At 38.6% G+C, this 16,298-nt stretch overlaps 1 protein-coding gene across 14 annotated transcripts in view; it reads right to left on the bottom strand.

Moving 5' to 3' along the window:
- The window catches only part of TENM3 (teneurin transmembrane protein 3), a 1,330,030-nt gene that overhangs the window by 138,340 nt on the left and 1,175,392 nt on the right, over window positions 1–16,298 (bottom strand). For all 14 annotated transcript variants that reach the window (XM_068942557.1, XM_068942559.1, XM_068942561.1 and 11 more), the window contains one exon: window positions 1,499–1,736. In XM_068942557.1, the coding sequence (XP_068798658.1) occupies window positions 1,499–1,736 (238 nt within the window). The remainder of the gene's footprint in view (window positions 1–1,498; window positions 1,737–16,298) is intronic.

The raw sequence follows: 16,298 nt of genomic DNA, 5'->3' as shown, positions 1-16,298 counted from the left end.
AAGATGGGTTCTTCACCTCAAGAGTTCCAACCAAGTGAGACTATTACAGAAACGACAGTAGGGCTGTGTCAGTTTTTATGTGAAATATTCACATTTCAGCTCATGCACAAGTGCTCAAAACTTGAGCATTAAAACGCCTTTAGCTTTTCAAGAGCAATATTAAAAAGATGAGATGGCTCTATTCGGCCAAAAATTATTTCCTCCAGGCTGGAAGTGATTTTCTTGTTCAAGTACTATTTCTTTCAAGCACAAACACATTAAAAACTGATAAGGCAACAGAAGCAAACATGAAAAGATCTTATGAGGCTTCTGAAGACCAAGCAAGCATCCTGAAAATGTCAAACATCTTATTAGTGTACTCTTCCCCACTATACACTCATTTGTTTTGTAAGAAAACCTTCTCTTAATATACCTGCTACATTGACTGAGTACGATCATGAAATCCCTCCACTGGAATCCCGCCCCAAAGTGTCTGTATTTCCGAGGGAATATGGTAGGGTCCAAGAACACTAAGAAACGGAACCGCCATTCCCAAAAGCTTAACAGAAGAGTTGCCTGAGACACCTATAGGGACAAAACTGCCTAATATAGAATCTTAAGGTCACATATACTTTAAACTACTTAGGCAAAATCAGTTTGACTATCTTCTACTTCACTACAAAATCTAACTTAAAAAGATTCAAAGAATGAACTTCAAGGATTTCATAAATATTTTCAGGAACTACTGTCAGCTTCAATGTAGGCATAAATGTTCAGTCTCATAGCTAAATTGGAGTATTACAGCTTTTGTTAATAAAAAATTAGTGTTGACTGACTGTTACATGAGTATTAATTAACCACTCTAGGTAAATTCAGCTCTCTGCCAGTAGGTCCTATAAAAAAATTTTATAGATCATTCTGCACCATACATCACTCTGCATCTAAAGAAGCTCGTGTCACCCTTTGTATGAGCCGCTTTCCTTCCTAGAACCAGTTATCAATTCTAAAAGACAAAAAAGAATGAGGACAAATTTATCATTATAGCAGAACTGAGTGAGTCCTTTTGTCTTACCAAAACCTAGAAGAGTTTAGAAAACATCTAGCCTCACTTACGTATTTCTTTAAGGAGCCAGCGCTAGAGTTAAACAGGAGTTACCGAAAGTTCCCTGACGTTTGATCTACAGGGCAGTATATGTTTGACACATACAAGTTTGGCAAGCAAGGGAAGACATTTGTTCAAACAGTCACAAGACATATGCTATGAACAGGAAAGCAAATACTTGTCCCGAAAAATTAAGATACTCTCTGAATCCAACTACAGTGCAATACACATTATAAGGGAAAACAGTGTCATCACGGATTTTGGAGAGAATAAAAATTTTTTTTTTAGTACTGAAAAGTTTTTAATTTTGCTGACTGAATAAAAGGAAGTACTAGTTGCTGGCTATCTTTCATCAAGCTAAGTGTTTTTGTTTTTGTTTTGAAGTCCCATAGACTATAGAGGCACCTAAGTAATTACCTGCTTTCCAGTGGCGCATTACTGCCAAGGACCCAGCTGTCCTGCAGCTGGACTGACTCAGGTGTGGTTTGCAGCTCGGCGGGCAAAGCAGCCGGCGGGGCCGGACTCTGGTTCCTCCTATTTGTCAGTGAGTTCCTGTTAAGTGAGGTGATAGATGGGTGATGCTGTGCTGAATGTTGCTTGTGAGGAGGTGGCAAAGGTTGCAGGGTCGACTGGCCTTGGTTATTTGGAGGTTGTTCTAAGAAGAAAGAAAATTAAAGTTTGTTACACATCATCTCAGCATATGCTACAGCTAAAGAAGAATGAGAAATTCAATATAATCCGATCATCTAATATGTGTGCATATTATTCTATTAGCAGACATTCAGTGACATTCTCTAAGAGCAGGTTTACCCTTGATACGCAAAGTTCTAATTAATATACAACAGATGGTAAAATTGCTTTTGGTTTTAATTTGTTTCAGTTTTTTTTTAATCCAGTTTTATTAACACCTACAGAAAACAGCATCTGACAGATCCCCTAATGTGCCTTTAGATTTCAGCTTTTTTTAACAAACCAACCCTGAAATTAAATGGGTAATTTCAGTAGAACACAAAGGTTTTCGAAATGCATATAATCCCTATAATTATTTAATGGAGTTTTTAAAGCTTTATTTAACTGCAATAAATTATTACAAGCTAGCTGCTAAACAGCAGTAGACTACTCTAGTTTAGTGCATTTCAAATAAGGCAGATCTGCACTATGATCTGCTAATAGATGCTAAGTATTCTTTAGCAGAAGGTCACTCTGTGAAGCAGATGTTGCTTCATGGATATTTAACAGACTGAATCACATCTGATTACAACGTCAGAGGACTCATATACTTAATGACCGTCACATCCATTAGAACACACACAGAACAGATTTTCCAATTTCACACTATGCAGTATAACCACATTTTGGAGTAAGTCACAGGTGATCAGAGAGTCAGGCCATCAAGACAATAGTGGAAATATTTTGTGACTTAACCAAAGCACGTAACACCCATAAAGCTTAAAAACAAAACCTCAGAACAACAAAACCCACAACCAAACACCTCCAGCAATGTTAGCTTTTAACAATTTGTTCTGTAAATTCAAGAGTTAATAAGTCAGAAGTAGAAGACAAACCTTGCCATAGAACATAAGCAGATGCTGGTTTGTAATAATTTAGAGACGCCTGATAACACGTAAACACGTAACAGTGAACTAGTGAGTGACAGATACAATCTGCTCACTGCTGACCAGGGTTTTGGCCTGAGTACCTACCAAATCCCACTCTTAGACTATCTGTAATCCAAACAGCAATCTATTTTCTGAAGTGATGTAGTAGAACATGCCTAGCAATAAAATGCAAGTCTTAAGCAGAGCAGGAGATACAGGGCCCGCACGTTGCTCATCGTGCAAATGCTTTCACGTGGTTTTTAAATTACTTGTTTGATCTTCATAAGCAATTCCCTGTTTGGAGCTGGTTATAACCATGAAATATTTCAAAACCAGTAATACAGTGGTACCGAGAACACAGGGAAAAGTATAGATGTTTCAGATAACTCGTAACAGTGAGTAATTTCTCATGTTGTGAATCTAAGAAAACTTGAAATTGTTAAGGAATAGACATGCTAAACTCCAACAGAAAATACAGTCTTTTCTTTTGGGAATCATTCCTTTTTAGAGAACCCCGCTCTCCACATTTCTCATGTGCCTGATGTGACTTTTGTCACAAAAGACAGCAATGCAGAATTTGGCACTGAAATAATGGCAGCATTTAAATAGTCCATAATGTTTTCATGGAATTAAAAAAAAAACCCCAAAACAATTATCCTGAACAAAAACCTAAAACACTCATGAAAAATTATCTTTTAGGAAACAAACAACCGATGCTGTCTTTACCAACACCAGTGTGTGTCACTGCATACGATTAGAATTACTATCAAGGGCTTTAAGGCGTATTTCGAAAGCCAGCTACAGGATAATTTAACAGGCTAACACTAGCAAAAGGTTTTTTTCATGTCTACTTAAAATTTTTTCTGAGTTAAACTAAGGCTATTTTTCAGCTGGTGCAGAATTAACTGTGGTCCTATATTATATATAAAAATACATATGTGCACGTGTGTGTATATATACATGTGCATGTATAAATTATTACTTACATTATGGGAAAAATTTACAAGTAAAATTAAGTCCTTTTTTTTTTTTTCTGATGAGATTTTTATCTATTAAAACTGTCTTAGGGACCCGATCTTCCTTTCAACGTGCCTCCCTTTTTTGACTCTCCTACCTGCCTAGCCTGGTGTTGCCATGATCGGTGCAAGACCCTTCTCCTCTGCAGTTCCTGCACTCTGAAACATGATTCTGGTACCTTTCTTCTTAATTTCTCATCTCATTTAAAATCTCAGCTGCAAATCAATCTTCTAATCTCTTGTCTTTTTACAGTTTTAGTACCAGTACATCCTCTCCTTTTGTACATCCTCTCCTAGAGGCAGTCTCTAGCAGCAAAAATAATGCTGTTCGCTTGCACAAAAGCAGGTCCCAGCAAGGGGACCATGCCACCCAGGCCTGCAGACTTGTCTCAGGTAGATGACGGACCTTCACGCACACTCTACCAGGGACTGAGCGGCACGGTAAAGGCTCTGTAAAGGATGTTTACGCACTCCCAAAATAAACACAGAGCTATGGTAACTACACAGGTAATACGCTCGAGGAAGGAGACTGTATTCTTCAGCCCGTTGCCCAGCTACTCTGTCCACTGTTTGGGATTCACATTATTCCCCTAGATATTTACTATTAACCCTTCTGCCCTACCACATATAAGTGTTACTGACACTAAAACTACAGAAGAACATAGGAAATAAATTAAAGGTGAGCAGGATGAGCTTATGACTATAAGGTGCACGGCAGAAGAGAAGTAGAAGAAGGTGAGAAATACAACTTTGTAAAGTTTTGATAGCAAGATATGCTCGCCTCTCTCCAGCACGTGCTGCCAGGTGCCATTCTCTAGCATCCGAATGCAACTTGAATTGACAGAGAATCTACAGCCTACACAGAATCAGAAATGCCGGAAAACACTGCAATAATTCATATCTTTTTCCGACTGTGTAAGAGCTACAGGTAGATATGAATGTTGGCATAGTAACTGGATCAAATCAAGTCTAACAAGAGTAGATTTTCTATAAAGCAATAGAGCTAAAATCCATATTCCTCTAAATTTCTTCATTCCTAAACCATCATTCTGAATGAGACATTGCTGATGACTGCTCTTTCAATCTCTTCTTCAACTCACCAGATTTTCTGAATTCACAGGTCTTTTGATTGCCAAGTCATTTCTAAAAGAAACTTCAATCTTACGCCACTGATTTGTGAGGAAAATATAATCATCACAACAGGCATATTCTGGAGGCTGTTTTTAAGCCTGAGTCAGATTCACTTTTTTACTCCTCTTTTAAGGAGTCAATAGCTAAAGAACTGCTTTCAGCTTTTTAACAACTTCCATAGAAAGCTATCAAAATCTTAGGTAATAACTAAGCTTCTCAACAGTACTGTGACATTACGGAATTAAGTCTCGTTTCATATGCAGGGAAACTGAGGCACTGATAGCAAACATTTCACAGAGATCTCATGAGAAATCAGTGTCACAGGCAGGAGAGCACTGGATTCTTGCTTTCATAAACAAGGACTTGATAAAGGCAGTGGTAGTTTCAGTGATTACCGGACCGTGACATAGATAAATCTTTCATGAGCTCTGCAAGCACTCCCGCACGAGTGAAAATACTCCTGCATGTGCCACAAAGGCCAGAACAGAGATCCTCTAACTCCTCCTTCCACTCTGGCAATCAGCCTCCGGGGAAATGTGACTCCTAAAATGAATCACTTCTTCCCTTGGTTAGTGAAGCAATCAACAGCGCTAGAACTTGCTCAGGGCCCTCACTGCACACTATTCATTATTATCGTAAGTTTCCTTCTGATAGAAAATCAGGAAGAAGAAAAACTGTTCAAACCTGATAAGAACCCAACTGTGTTCAAATATTTAAACGCTGTATCTGTTGCAGAAAGTTGCAGTCGTTTCGCTTTAAACTGCATTTAAATGCTATCCCAATTGATTTAATCTCAATGCGCATGTCTGGTTTATAGGAAAAATAAGCAGCTATGGGTTCAGGTGTGCTTATGTTGAAAACTGGTGTGTTTTAATTAAAACTTTCTTGTTCAGCCTAGGTCCTAATGATTGTAGAGCAACCCCATGTATCTCACAGAGAAGCTTTCTGCAGCAAGAAGCAAACGTAAATCGGCCCAGCGACCAGCCTGTACGCTCCGGCTGTTCACGTACAACAACACCACCACCTTTCTGAGGTATTTGCTGCCTAAGCCAGCATCAGATAATTACGCATCTCAACATAGGTACAGAACTTGAAAAAATTGTAAGAAACTGCGTCGGAAGCAGTCCTACTACAGTTTTACTAATTTTTAAAGCACGTTTAAATTGTTATTTACCCTAGGGAACTACATGAAGCAAGGCAGCCATTTCAACTGTAGAGGTAAATTATATGCATGCTGTAGCCTTTCACAAAACCTTTTGCTTTTTTCTTTTTGAAAAACTAATTTACATTTAATTAATTTTATCATTTAACTGTTACTGAATTTGAATAGCATATGAAAGAACACCGAAGAATGCATATATGACAGTTAAAAGTGAGGGCAGAGAGAAATGTTTATGGTAACTTTTGCAGTTTAGGGGAGAGGGGCTAATTCAAAAGGAGAAAAGTGGACCAAACGTCCGTGGAAAAAAAGTAATTTGTTGCACATTTTGTGTGATAGTCTTTGCATAACAGATAGATCATTGAGACCTGCCAGCTAGCTACTCATCTAGGAAAAAGAGGCGATTTCCATTTGATAAGGATTAGTCTTTTAAATAGCGCATAATTAACATTAAAGTTGAGTTTCCATGACAAACGCAAAAGCAAAGACCTCCATTACAATATAAACATTTTAATGTGAACACAATGTAATCGAGTATCTGTGCCTGTGAGAGTAATCTTAACTCTTTCTAATCGGGCTTCTCCTTTCTTTTCCTTAATCTTCAGAAGAGCTCCTTCCAAGTAGATGGTTGGAGCAGCCTGAATGTCTTAGAAGACCGATAACGAAAAAGATAGCCCTTCATTTCCAGGTCACTGGTCTGAATCCTGCCCCTTGTTGCCAGTGATCAAAAGTAATTTCCACAAGAACTAGTTTGATTTCATGAATAAAATACTTTGACAGACTCAAAACTTTACCTCACTGACACAGGGACACATCTCCGAAAGTACTGTAGGACTTTCTGAAGTACTGAAGGAGGACTTAGCTTGAAAATCTCTGCAAACAGAACAGAGTGGGTCTTACGGCTTAATTATTCCTCGAGGTCCCCAAGGCAGTACAGACCCTGCTGGCTTAATTATTCCTCGAGGTCCCCAAGGCAGTACAGACCCTGCTTCCCGTGGGCTAAGAGCAGCTATTGCACTGCTACGGCCAGGGCTTTCAGGCTTCTGCAGGGAAGTAACACCATTCACTCTAGAAGTGGGAACCTTTCATGAGAGTTTATATTTAATGCAGACAAAAACAACATTATGGGTTTAGAGAAAAAAAACCCTACTTAAATGCTCATTTGTAAGTAGGAAGCACCTATCTTTTGAATGAATCATTGCCTCTGCGTATTTTTTCTGCCAGGGTGTGCAAGACACTCTCAGTTTCTTCTCTTTTCTGGTCATTTACTACAACCTATAGCAGCAATCCATAACTTGAAGTATGTGCTTATTTTGTGGTAAACAAGCAGTTATTTAGGCTTATTAATGCACAAATTGGCTTTGCCCTGCCAACGGCTTTAAGGATCCGAAGCATACACTCAAACCAAGGAAATGGGTGACAGGGTGCCTACCACCGCAGGAGAGCTCCTTCACTACGTTTTGCTCTCAGCCTGCGTTACCCTTCTCTGCTTACTTTACAGTTAATGGACATATTGAAGAAAAGAGAATTAACCACTGCTGTTGCTCACTTTTTCTTGAAGTACTTGCTTCTGTATGGTGCTTCTAGGTGGTGACAAAAATGTAGAGAAGTGACAAGGACACTTTGATCAAAGTTATGCATCTTCAGCTTGTGCGTGAGTGTGTATACTATTACAATATACAATGGGAAAAAGTCATACAAGTAGCTTGATCAAAGTGGGCCAATGTTTGTCTCCTCATCAGTACACTGCCTGTAGGGTCTGACAACTTGTCAAGCTACCCAGGAACGAGCAACTACCGGAGAATTTAACTGCAGGATAAGCTCTGAAAGATTGCACTGCCTTATTTGTGTGTCCTAAGCTTGGAAGGAATTATAAAGAAAACCTGAATTTTGCTATTCACATTATACATTTTTCTTGAAATCTAAACATTATTTTATTCTGCAAAAAGACATAAAGATTGCCTCCTGTAAAAAGACAGACAGACCTATTTGGTTGTGGAGAAACTCGAGAGGGTCTCATGGTGCACATGTGGTAAGCATCTGACTAAGATCTACCAGATGGCGAGAGGAGAGGAGGAGGAGGAGGAGCTCCCTGGAGGGGGCAGGATAGTCCCTAACATGTAACACTGGTATTTTAAACCACAAAGAGCATGTTGATAATTTCCTGTATCATACGATATAAGGAAGATGTCCTTTTCAGATCAGATACACACTGGAAAACAGATATATGAATCATGCACAATGTACTATCTAATGCAGAAAGAACGGAGTCTTTAGGAAATGAAGAAAAATATTTTCACCCAAGTCTTCAGTTAAATTGTTCTGATGTGCTACTTGCAGAAGTGTTACTTCAAGATAAAGGTACACCTGTAACTTTGTATCTCCATTTGACATCCATTTAGCAAAGTATCCCCCCCCCCCAACAATTTCACGTTGATTGTATCTGTGCATGATTGGATATCTTCTAGAATTCAGTCTTCCGTAACATTTTAGAAATCTTACCTTAGCAAACATAAACCTTCAGATCCTAACATTCTTTCCTAAAGCTATCAAATATTTTTGTCACAAAAAACTTTGTAACATATATGAACTGAACTTCAAAACTTACTTGAAAGGCCCAATTTTTTGTCCCCGATAATTTTAGAATAAACAAGCTAAAAATCGATATACTTCACATGTGACCCTGTGAAGATAAAATAACTCTCTATTTTATGGCATTTACTTCGAACATCTGATTAAGATAGATGCCCTTAGTCTGTAATTCTTCAATGTCATGTTGTCATAGTTCCCATCAGCAAGATGCTTTAAAGGCTTTCGATTAATATTGCATGCCAGAACTGAAATTACATCCTTTGTCGTTTAGTTCTTAATGGTGCAAGTGATATCTATCAAGTAGTGTTTTATGAAGCATGTGTGATTTTTATTACAGGCTGTTTTCACAAATCTTTTTCAGGTTTCATAAAGACTGTTCATGGTTCACAACAAATATGCCCTGCGGTTCAAAATCACACCAATTCTCCAATCTGAAATGAAACCTAGATTATTCAGTGAGGTTTATCAATAGAACAAAAACTCTTCCCTAATTTAGATCTGTATAAAAACATCTTAATTTGCAATGTAAAATACTACTGTAAGTCCCAACAACTACAGATTACAAAACAGAAACAAAAACCAAGCCAAACCTAGGGACTGATACAAACGTAATCACGCACTATTTTCACAAGGAACAGGTTTAGTTCACCAAGTCTTATAATTGACCTATTTTTTAAAATGCAGGTGACACACATGCAGATAAATCATCAGATGCAACATTCCCCATGGATTCAAGTGTGATGGAGATTTCCATTTGCAGTACTCATCTTTGTAAAAGAAGATGCAGACAGTTAAAATTTTTTCAATTTACTAGATGGGGCAGTTCAAAAGGAAACTTCAGGCTGGTTATTTTTGTTTAACTTGCTGTTTAAACAAAGATGTGCAAAGTCAATAAAGCTTAAACCTTAGAGGCCATCACAAACGGACCACATTTTTCAAATATTTTTGTCCAGAGACATAAGTAACTTTTCTTAATATCAAATGAAGTAAGCCCTGCAATATCAAATTGCAGGAAGAAATACTTTCCATTGTGAAGAACACAGGCATTTCTTCCACAGATGGTGGTGAAAGGAAAAATCAGGAGGATTTACTTCTAAAAGGTTTTCTGAAATGTTGCTTCCACTCTGTGCTGTTCACGGTGGGAACTGAACCGGCTCACTTTTAAAACATTTTTTCCATTAGCCAGAATCGATTCTCAGAACACTCCAACATATCCACATCCAGCCTGCAACTGCTCCATTAACCCCTTCAATCTACATGTAACCTGCAGTCAATATTACGACAGTCAAAATCTATTTAATTTAAATATCGTAAAATGCTGTCTTCTTATCTATAGTACCATAAAGGAGACTGGCTAAAGAAAGGTAAGTACAAAAGCACATGGGGTGAAAGAGCTAGGTTGGTACAACAAATTCACCTGGATCAAGGAAAACTGATGATGATATTCTCATCCACAAGGCAGACATTTTAACTAACAAAGTCAACTGAAACCTTGCCATCCTCAACTCAGTCTGAAACCTGCTTTATCACCTTATCAAAGCCGAAACAGATAAATATTTTAGCTTCAGTGAGAACAGCTATAGTGAAACTAGTTCAACTAACAATCTTCCTAAAAGTGGCCTCTTTATCCCCAGAGAGATTTAAGAAGAAAGATGAAAAAGTGAGAAGTACAGAAACACAGCTAAAATAAATTGAAATTTAACCTGCTGGGGTAATACACTTATCATCTTGCTTTAAAAAAAGGAAAAAAAAAAAAAAAAAAGGTAACTTAAGGCCTATCTAAAAAAACACATGATGGTAACTATGCATAGGGAATGGACTGGAGCCAAACATATGGACTTACTTATTAACCTACCGTCACAGTACACGACCCCCCCAGCCCTCCCAGCTAACCCAGACAGTAATTAGCAGAGATACTAAGAGATGTTATTTCTATACTGGTTTTAGGGCCTGAGAGCTGTGAAATCAAACAGTACCCTCAAACGGTAAAACGTCACTCGCTTATTTCCAACAATTTACCCGGAGATCAAACTGGGGAAAAAAAATACTATCATATGGTGAGAAATTACAAAATTTTGTCCACTCAAGATACAGAAATGAAATTCAGTTTGGCATTCAAAATATTACAATGCAACCTTTGCTGGCATGCTCCTGGCCTGCCTCCCTCGCAGGGGGATGCAGAAGTTTTGCAGGACTCCAAGCTCCGTTTTTTTGCCAGAGGACAGCAGTCTCCCAGAGCGATACTCCCCAAGGTTGGGGATCACCTGCTCCATAGGCTCCACTTAACATCAGGCCGTTTCCATTCAGAACAGAATTTCTGCATCATCACAAATCAGATCTCCCTTCTGCCATACTTAGAATCAGCGGTGAGAAAGTCACGCAATTACTGCTAGCTTCTGTTAATCTTTGCTGATAACCCACAGAAATCAGCGGCGGGATAAGTTTCATTTTAGTTCACAAACTGAAGGCTGAAGTTTTTGAACCAGAGAATGCCAGTTTTCATTCTCCCCCCATAAAAAAGAAAAGAAAAGAAAAGAAAAAAAAAAAGTGCCAGCCTAGAGCATGACAGACTGTGTGGTGGGAAGAAAAATTCAGCTTTCCAAACTGCTAACCGAGGACCCAGAATTTATCAGAAAAATCTTGGAGAACACAGCTAACAACCGCCTGTAAAACACAGGTAAAATAATAAGGAGTTATCACATTTCCTGCTTTGCTCATCCACCACCTTATGTTTATATCAAATAAAGATGTCCACACAATTTTGACTGCAAAAACTGTGATTTACAAATAAATGAATTAAAAAAAAAAAAAGTATCACACCTCAGTTTGTAAATTGAGTAACTTCCATAATCTCAATTCAGTCAAAATGACAGTGTTTTAATGTATGTACTCATTTTATACCATATGTTTAAACAGAGTGCAGAATGGATTGCAAAGACCGATATATGACTTCCTAATAGATTTCCTAGCATTTTCAAGTATTGGATAATTTTGCTTCCTACCCAAAATCATAAATATAAAGTGATCTATGACTTTATGGGGCTTTTTTTTCCTGATTTTACTTCTGAACACTTCCAAGAAAAACAATTTGTCAAAGCTATTTACATAGAAACACATTTGCTACTGTACATATTAAAAAAAAAGGCTTTGAAAAACTTTAACCTGAAAAAAACCCTTCCTAATTAATCATTATGTAATGCTTCCTGCTGACACAACTAGTGCTGCAAAAAACCGCCACTCTTCCTAGTAAACAAAACTGCGTCTAAAGAATCTTTAACTATTTACTAAGCCTTTTACTGACATCTGACATCCATGAAGAAGGAGAAAACCACTAGATTTCCTCACTTCTAAGAGTCGCAGGGAAATTCTTCTCTCATCAAGTTAACTGAATTTTTGTCACTGACTTGTTGAAACTATTGTTGTCTCCTCAACATTTTGTAAGTGTACAAATCCAAAGGTACTTTGGAGACCCCAGAATTAGTTCACTGTGAGTGACGAAAGCCTTGACCAACTTCTGCGTGTTCAGCCTTGTCTGGGAATACAAGAACACCCTGACAAATCCAGTAGAAGATAAGCTAGGAATGGGAAAACACAATATAAAACTTCTAAGCACAAACAGGTGAGTTTGTTTCATCAGATTTGAAATAACTCTGATAAGAGGGATTCATGTTCTGCTTCGGAGGAAATGAAAAAGCAACAGCGGTAGTGAGATGAAAAGGAAACCCTGGGAAAAAAAATGGTAGAACTGCGCAGAAAAGAGGCTAAACGAGTAATACACACAGGCGATGCAAAAGGGAACGGCGGAGAGAAAAATTCTAATAAAAGTGAGAGAACAGACACATTTTTATTAGAAAATTATACTAATCAAACCTTTATGGAAACGCCAGAGGTGATATGCTTCTTTTACTACCTCTTTGGTTAAAAAACAAGCCTACTCCTGGCCTCTGGATCTGAAGGTAAAAATCCTGACGCGCTACAGTTTAGGCCTAAGATCAAAAGAGAAATAAAGCAGCAGGACACCAGATTAATTTTTGTCTCCCTATCAATTAATTGATCTGTCTATGATCAAGTATAAAAGATAGTCAGAACGTGACAGAGAGGAAAAGAATAAGGAGCCAAGTCTCCAAAATAGCTTTTAAATACTTTTTTTCTCTTAATAATGTCAGGAAAAAGAAATGCATAAGCGGGTGGGGAGGGGGGGGCTCCCACCACAGCAAACTGAGGAACTATTGTTCTCTAATGACTTGAAATAAGCTTTTTAGGTGAATTAGAACTTTGCTCTTCCTCCTTGTGCTTAAAAAAAAATCTTGATTTTAGTAAGGTATTTTCTATTCTAATGACAATCAAATCTAGTTAGATATCAATCAAAAGAACAAACCCATTGCAAAAGATTTCTTAAAAGATGTTCTGGGCTTCCAGTAAAACCGCTTCCCTTATCAGAAGGGAGACAGACTCATTAACTCTCAAATCAAACATGAACTTTGAATTGCTAGCAGTTGAAACACAAACTACCTTTCAGTTGGACTGTCTCAATTCATGTTAACTTGTCACCAAAGCGTCCATGCCGAGAAACTGAACTAAATCTACAATAACAATTCCAGAAGGATCAGTGGACACAGCAAACAATTCAAGCAGAGATGTGTATGCACGCATTCCTTATTCCGCAAATGCTGTGAAGGAGAGCAGTATGCTGAGGAGCTCAAACAGACCACAGTATAGCTAGTGGGAACACATGATTCTGTTCAATAATTAGCAGAAAATTAGTTGGGGAGAAATTCCAAAAGTATTTTCTAAAAGAAAACAAAAGAAAAAAAGAAAAAGAGCAATTGTGAAAAACATTCTTTCTTGCATTTAAATCGCAGGTATGTTTTCATTAACGATTAGTTTTTGCCTTTTCCTGCTTAGATTTTCATTATGCCCTAGCTGTGTTATTGCTCCAAAGTTGTTTCCAGCAGGTGATTTTTCACATCAGCTTCTAGCCACACTTTACAGCTTCTCGCTTGAACCAAGATCCTCTAAAAAGCGTGGCCGATCCGTGTCATTGCAAACTTTCCTTTCTAGTGAAACTGCAGTACTTCTAAGACAAAGACTGACAGAACAGATAAAGAATAGGGAAATCACAGCTCACAACTACACCCTTAGATTTTAGTAGACAACTAGATAATATATCCATAAAGACCCAGAGCAGAACTAAAATAGGTATTTTTGAAAAAATGGCAAAAATACATAAACAAGTACAAAGGAAAACACCAATATGGTACAGTGAAAAGCAATGAAATCCTATATATACACTGGTAGAGAAGGCTGGTTGAAGTCCAGGATGCTGCTGCCTTCCTGGCAACTGCTGCAGCAAAAGAGAGGCAGCGTCTTTTTCTGAGGTAAGTAAAGGCTGAATAAAATGATTCATTAGACTTTTATGCCTTCTGGTAGAATTACAAATTCTACATCTTATTTAATTTAAAAAGGAAAAAAAGGTTTGATCTGAAATCTCCTAATACTAGTTTAATTTCTGCATAGACAGAATTTGAGTTTCAAGTGATTCAGCTTGCACAAGATAGGTAAACTTTCCTTACACCCAACAGCTGCCATATTGCCAGTTTGGCAAAACGGTTTCTCAGTACGTAGACCCGGAGCACTTAGAAAAAGCCAGTTTGCTCAGTGCGTAGCACTGCTGATTTATAAAGCAAGCTACGCGAGAGCCCAGGGTGGTAAGGTATTACACAGGCACAGAGCCACAGAGGAGATGAATGACTGAAAACCTGAGAGCCGCCTTCCTCCCAGTCCCAGGGGAAACACCCCTCTATTGCTAGCATAATCACGCTGCCTCCCCCTGCACACACTCCCTTGGTCCTTCTTCTGGTTCAACTATCATATGGGAAAATGCCTTTCTTCTGGTCTTCGGCTGTAATCCTAAGGGCGACGACAAGCAACCAACGCGTGGGGGTGGCGTGTGATTAGCAGGGAAACAGATGGCCTCAGACTGAGAAGTCTGATATTTAACACGCTTTTATAACTACTACCGGGGGCTAAAAACAAACATTTCAGGAGGGAGGATTGTCTAGTGGTAAGACCACAGCGGAGGAAGTCAGGAAATCTCTTTTTTCATTCTTGGCCCAGCCCGTGGCTTGCTGCAGGAGGCCAAGCAGGCGAGGACCTTTGTCGGTGGAGGGTGCCAGCCCGCCGACCTGGTGAGCGCCACCTTCCAACGCGCCGCGGGTCGCAGCCAGCTATCAAGTGCTGAAAGCTCTCCACTGAGATGATCTCGAAAAGAAAGAGGTTCTGCGGATGAAACCTGAACAGATACGGAAGAGGTGAATAAAGGTCCTCTCCTCTCATGCCGAAATTTACAGTGGAGACTACACAGACCAAATGGGAAGAGAGCGGGTACTTTTTGTGCTCGGCTGAGGGGCGAGTCCATGCTGCCGCCAAAGTGGAAAACAGAAGGGAATATCAGATTCACTCTGGTATGGGTCAAGTTTCCTTTGCTTTTCCACAAAGACTGCCTGAGGGTAGGGAAGCGCATGCAATCCCCTGCACCTGCAGAACTCCCTACGGTCCAATTTCTCTGGCTGCGTGCAGATGTAAGCGTGAAAATTTCATGCACACCCCCTTCCCCACAGTGCAAGCTTTCACAGGTTACACGCAGGGTTACAGGACAACGTTCTGTCTTCCAGAAGGATAAGCCAATATCACAAATAAGGTAACATTTGCAGCAAAAGCATACTGTAAATTTACTAGGTTGCTTTGTAGTCTCAGGTGAATTAAATCTGTTAAAGAGAGATTCACACTTTGGAAAAACACATTCTTAAAAGAATAAACACAAACAAACAGTGAAGACTTTAAGGCACATTAGCTGCAAAAATTACCTCAGAAGAAAGTAGATGCTTTTAGAAGCCGCAAACATGGACAATTAGTAGCATTTCTGAAAGCTGAAAGTCTAAAGAGCTGACAGCAAGTGTAAGTTATTTACAACACCAAGCAGACAGATTATCAACATGACAGAAACACTGATGAATTGTGGAGCCTATATCTGTAATAAAAACAACGTAAAGCCCTGTATGTGCGAACACCTATTTTTAAATAGGTACTTTTTGGTTCCGAGTCTTCCATTTTTTGTTGTCTACTCACACATTTAAGTCGCTGTTACCATTTAATAGCAATCGTTGCATCAAATTGCTTTGTTACTTTTCAGAATAAACCTTTAAAAGCAAAAGCAAGACTTTGTGGATAGCCTCAAAGATTTTTCAAATATCTAAATACCAATGAGATACCCAAGACTGGTAGAGAGGTATTTTTAAAACCAGTGTAACAGTTATAAAATTCTTGCATCACAGTATTTTTCTGTAACAGCAAAAAGTACAAGCCTAATTTCCACAATATTTTCTACATCTCAGTAAAGTTTTGGGTGATACATTTTGGGACATGAATTAGGACATATATGGGCTTCATAGCATGTTACACGTACTATATACACTTCTTTCAAGGCAATCTGGAAATTCAGAGAAGTTTCACAAGCGGCTACTAATATTTTTAAGAAGAAGAAAATATTACTAAGAAATTATTGTTTCCTCTCCTGTAACTCCATGCATTGTATGCATCACACAACAGATCAAGGTCATCTTAGGCAAGTAAGCTTAAAATATTTTCTTGGAAGCAGCTCCAGATTCCTTGTATTCAGCTGCAGAGAACGCGATCCATGCTGCCACCATCAGCTGAAAGAA

Source organism: Struthio camelus, chromosome 4, assembly GCF_040807025.1.
Source record: "Struthio camelus isolate bStrCam1 chromosome 4, bStrCam1.hap1, whole genome shotgun sequence".
In the NCBI taxonomy this organism is placed as follows: domain Eukaryota; kingdom Metazoa; phylum Chordata; class Aves; order Struthioniformes; family Struthionidae; genus Struthio; species Struthio camelus.
The sequence above is the reverse complement of the archived record's forward strand: the minus strand, read 5'-3'. Positions and strand labels throughout refer to the sequence as shown.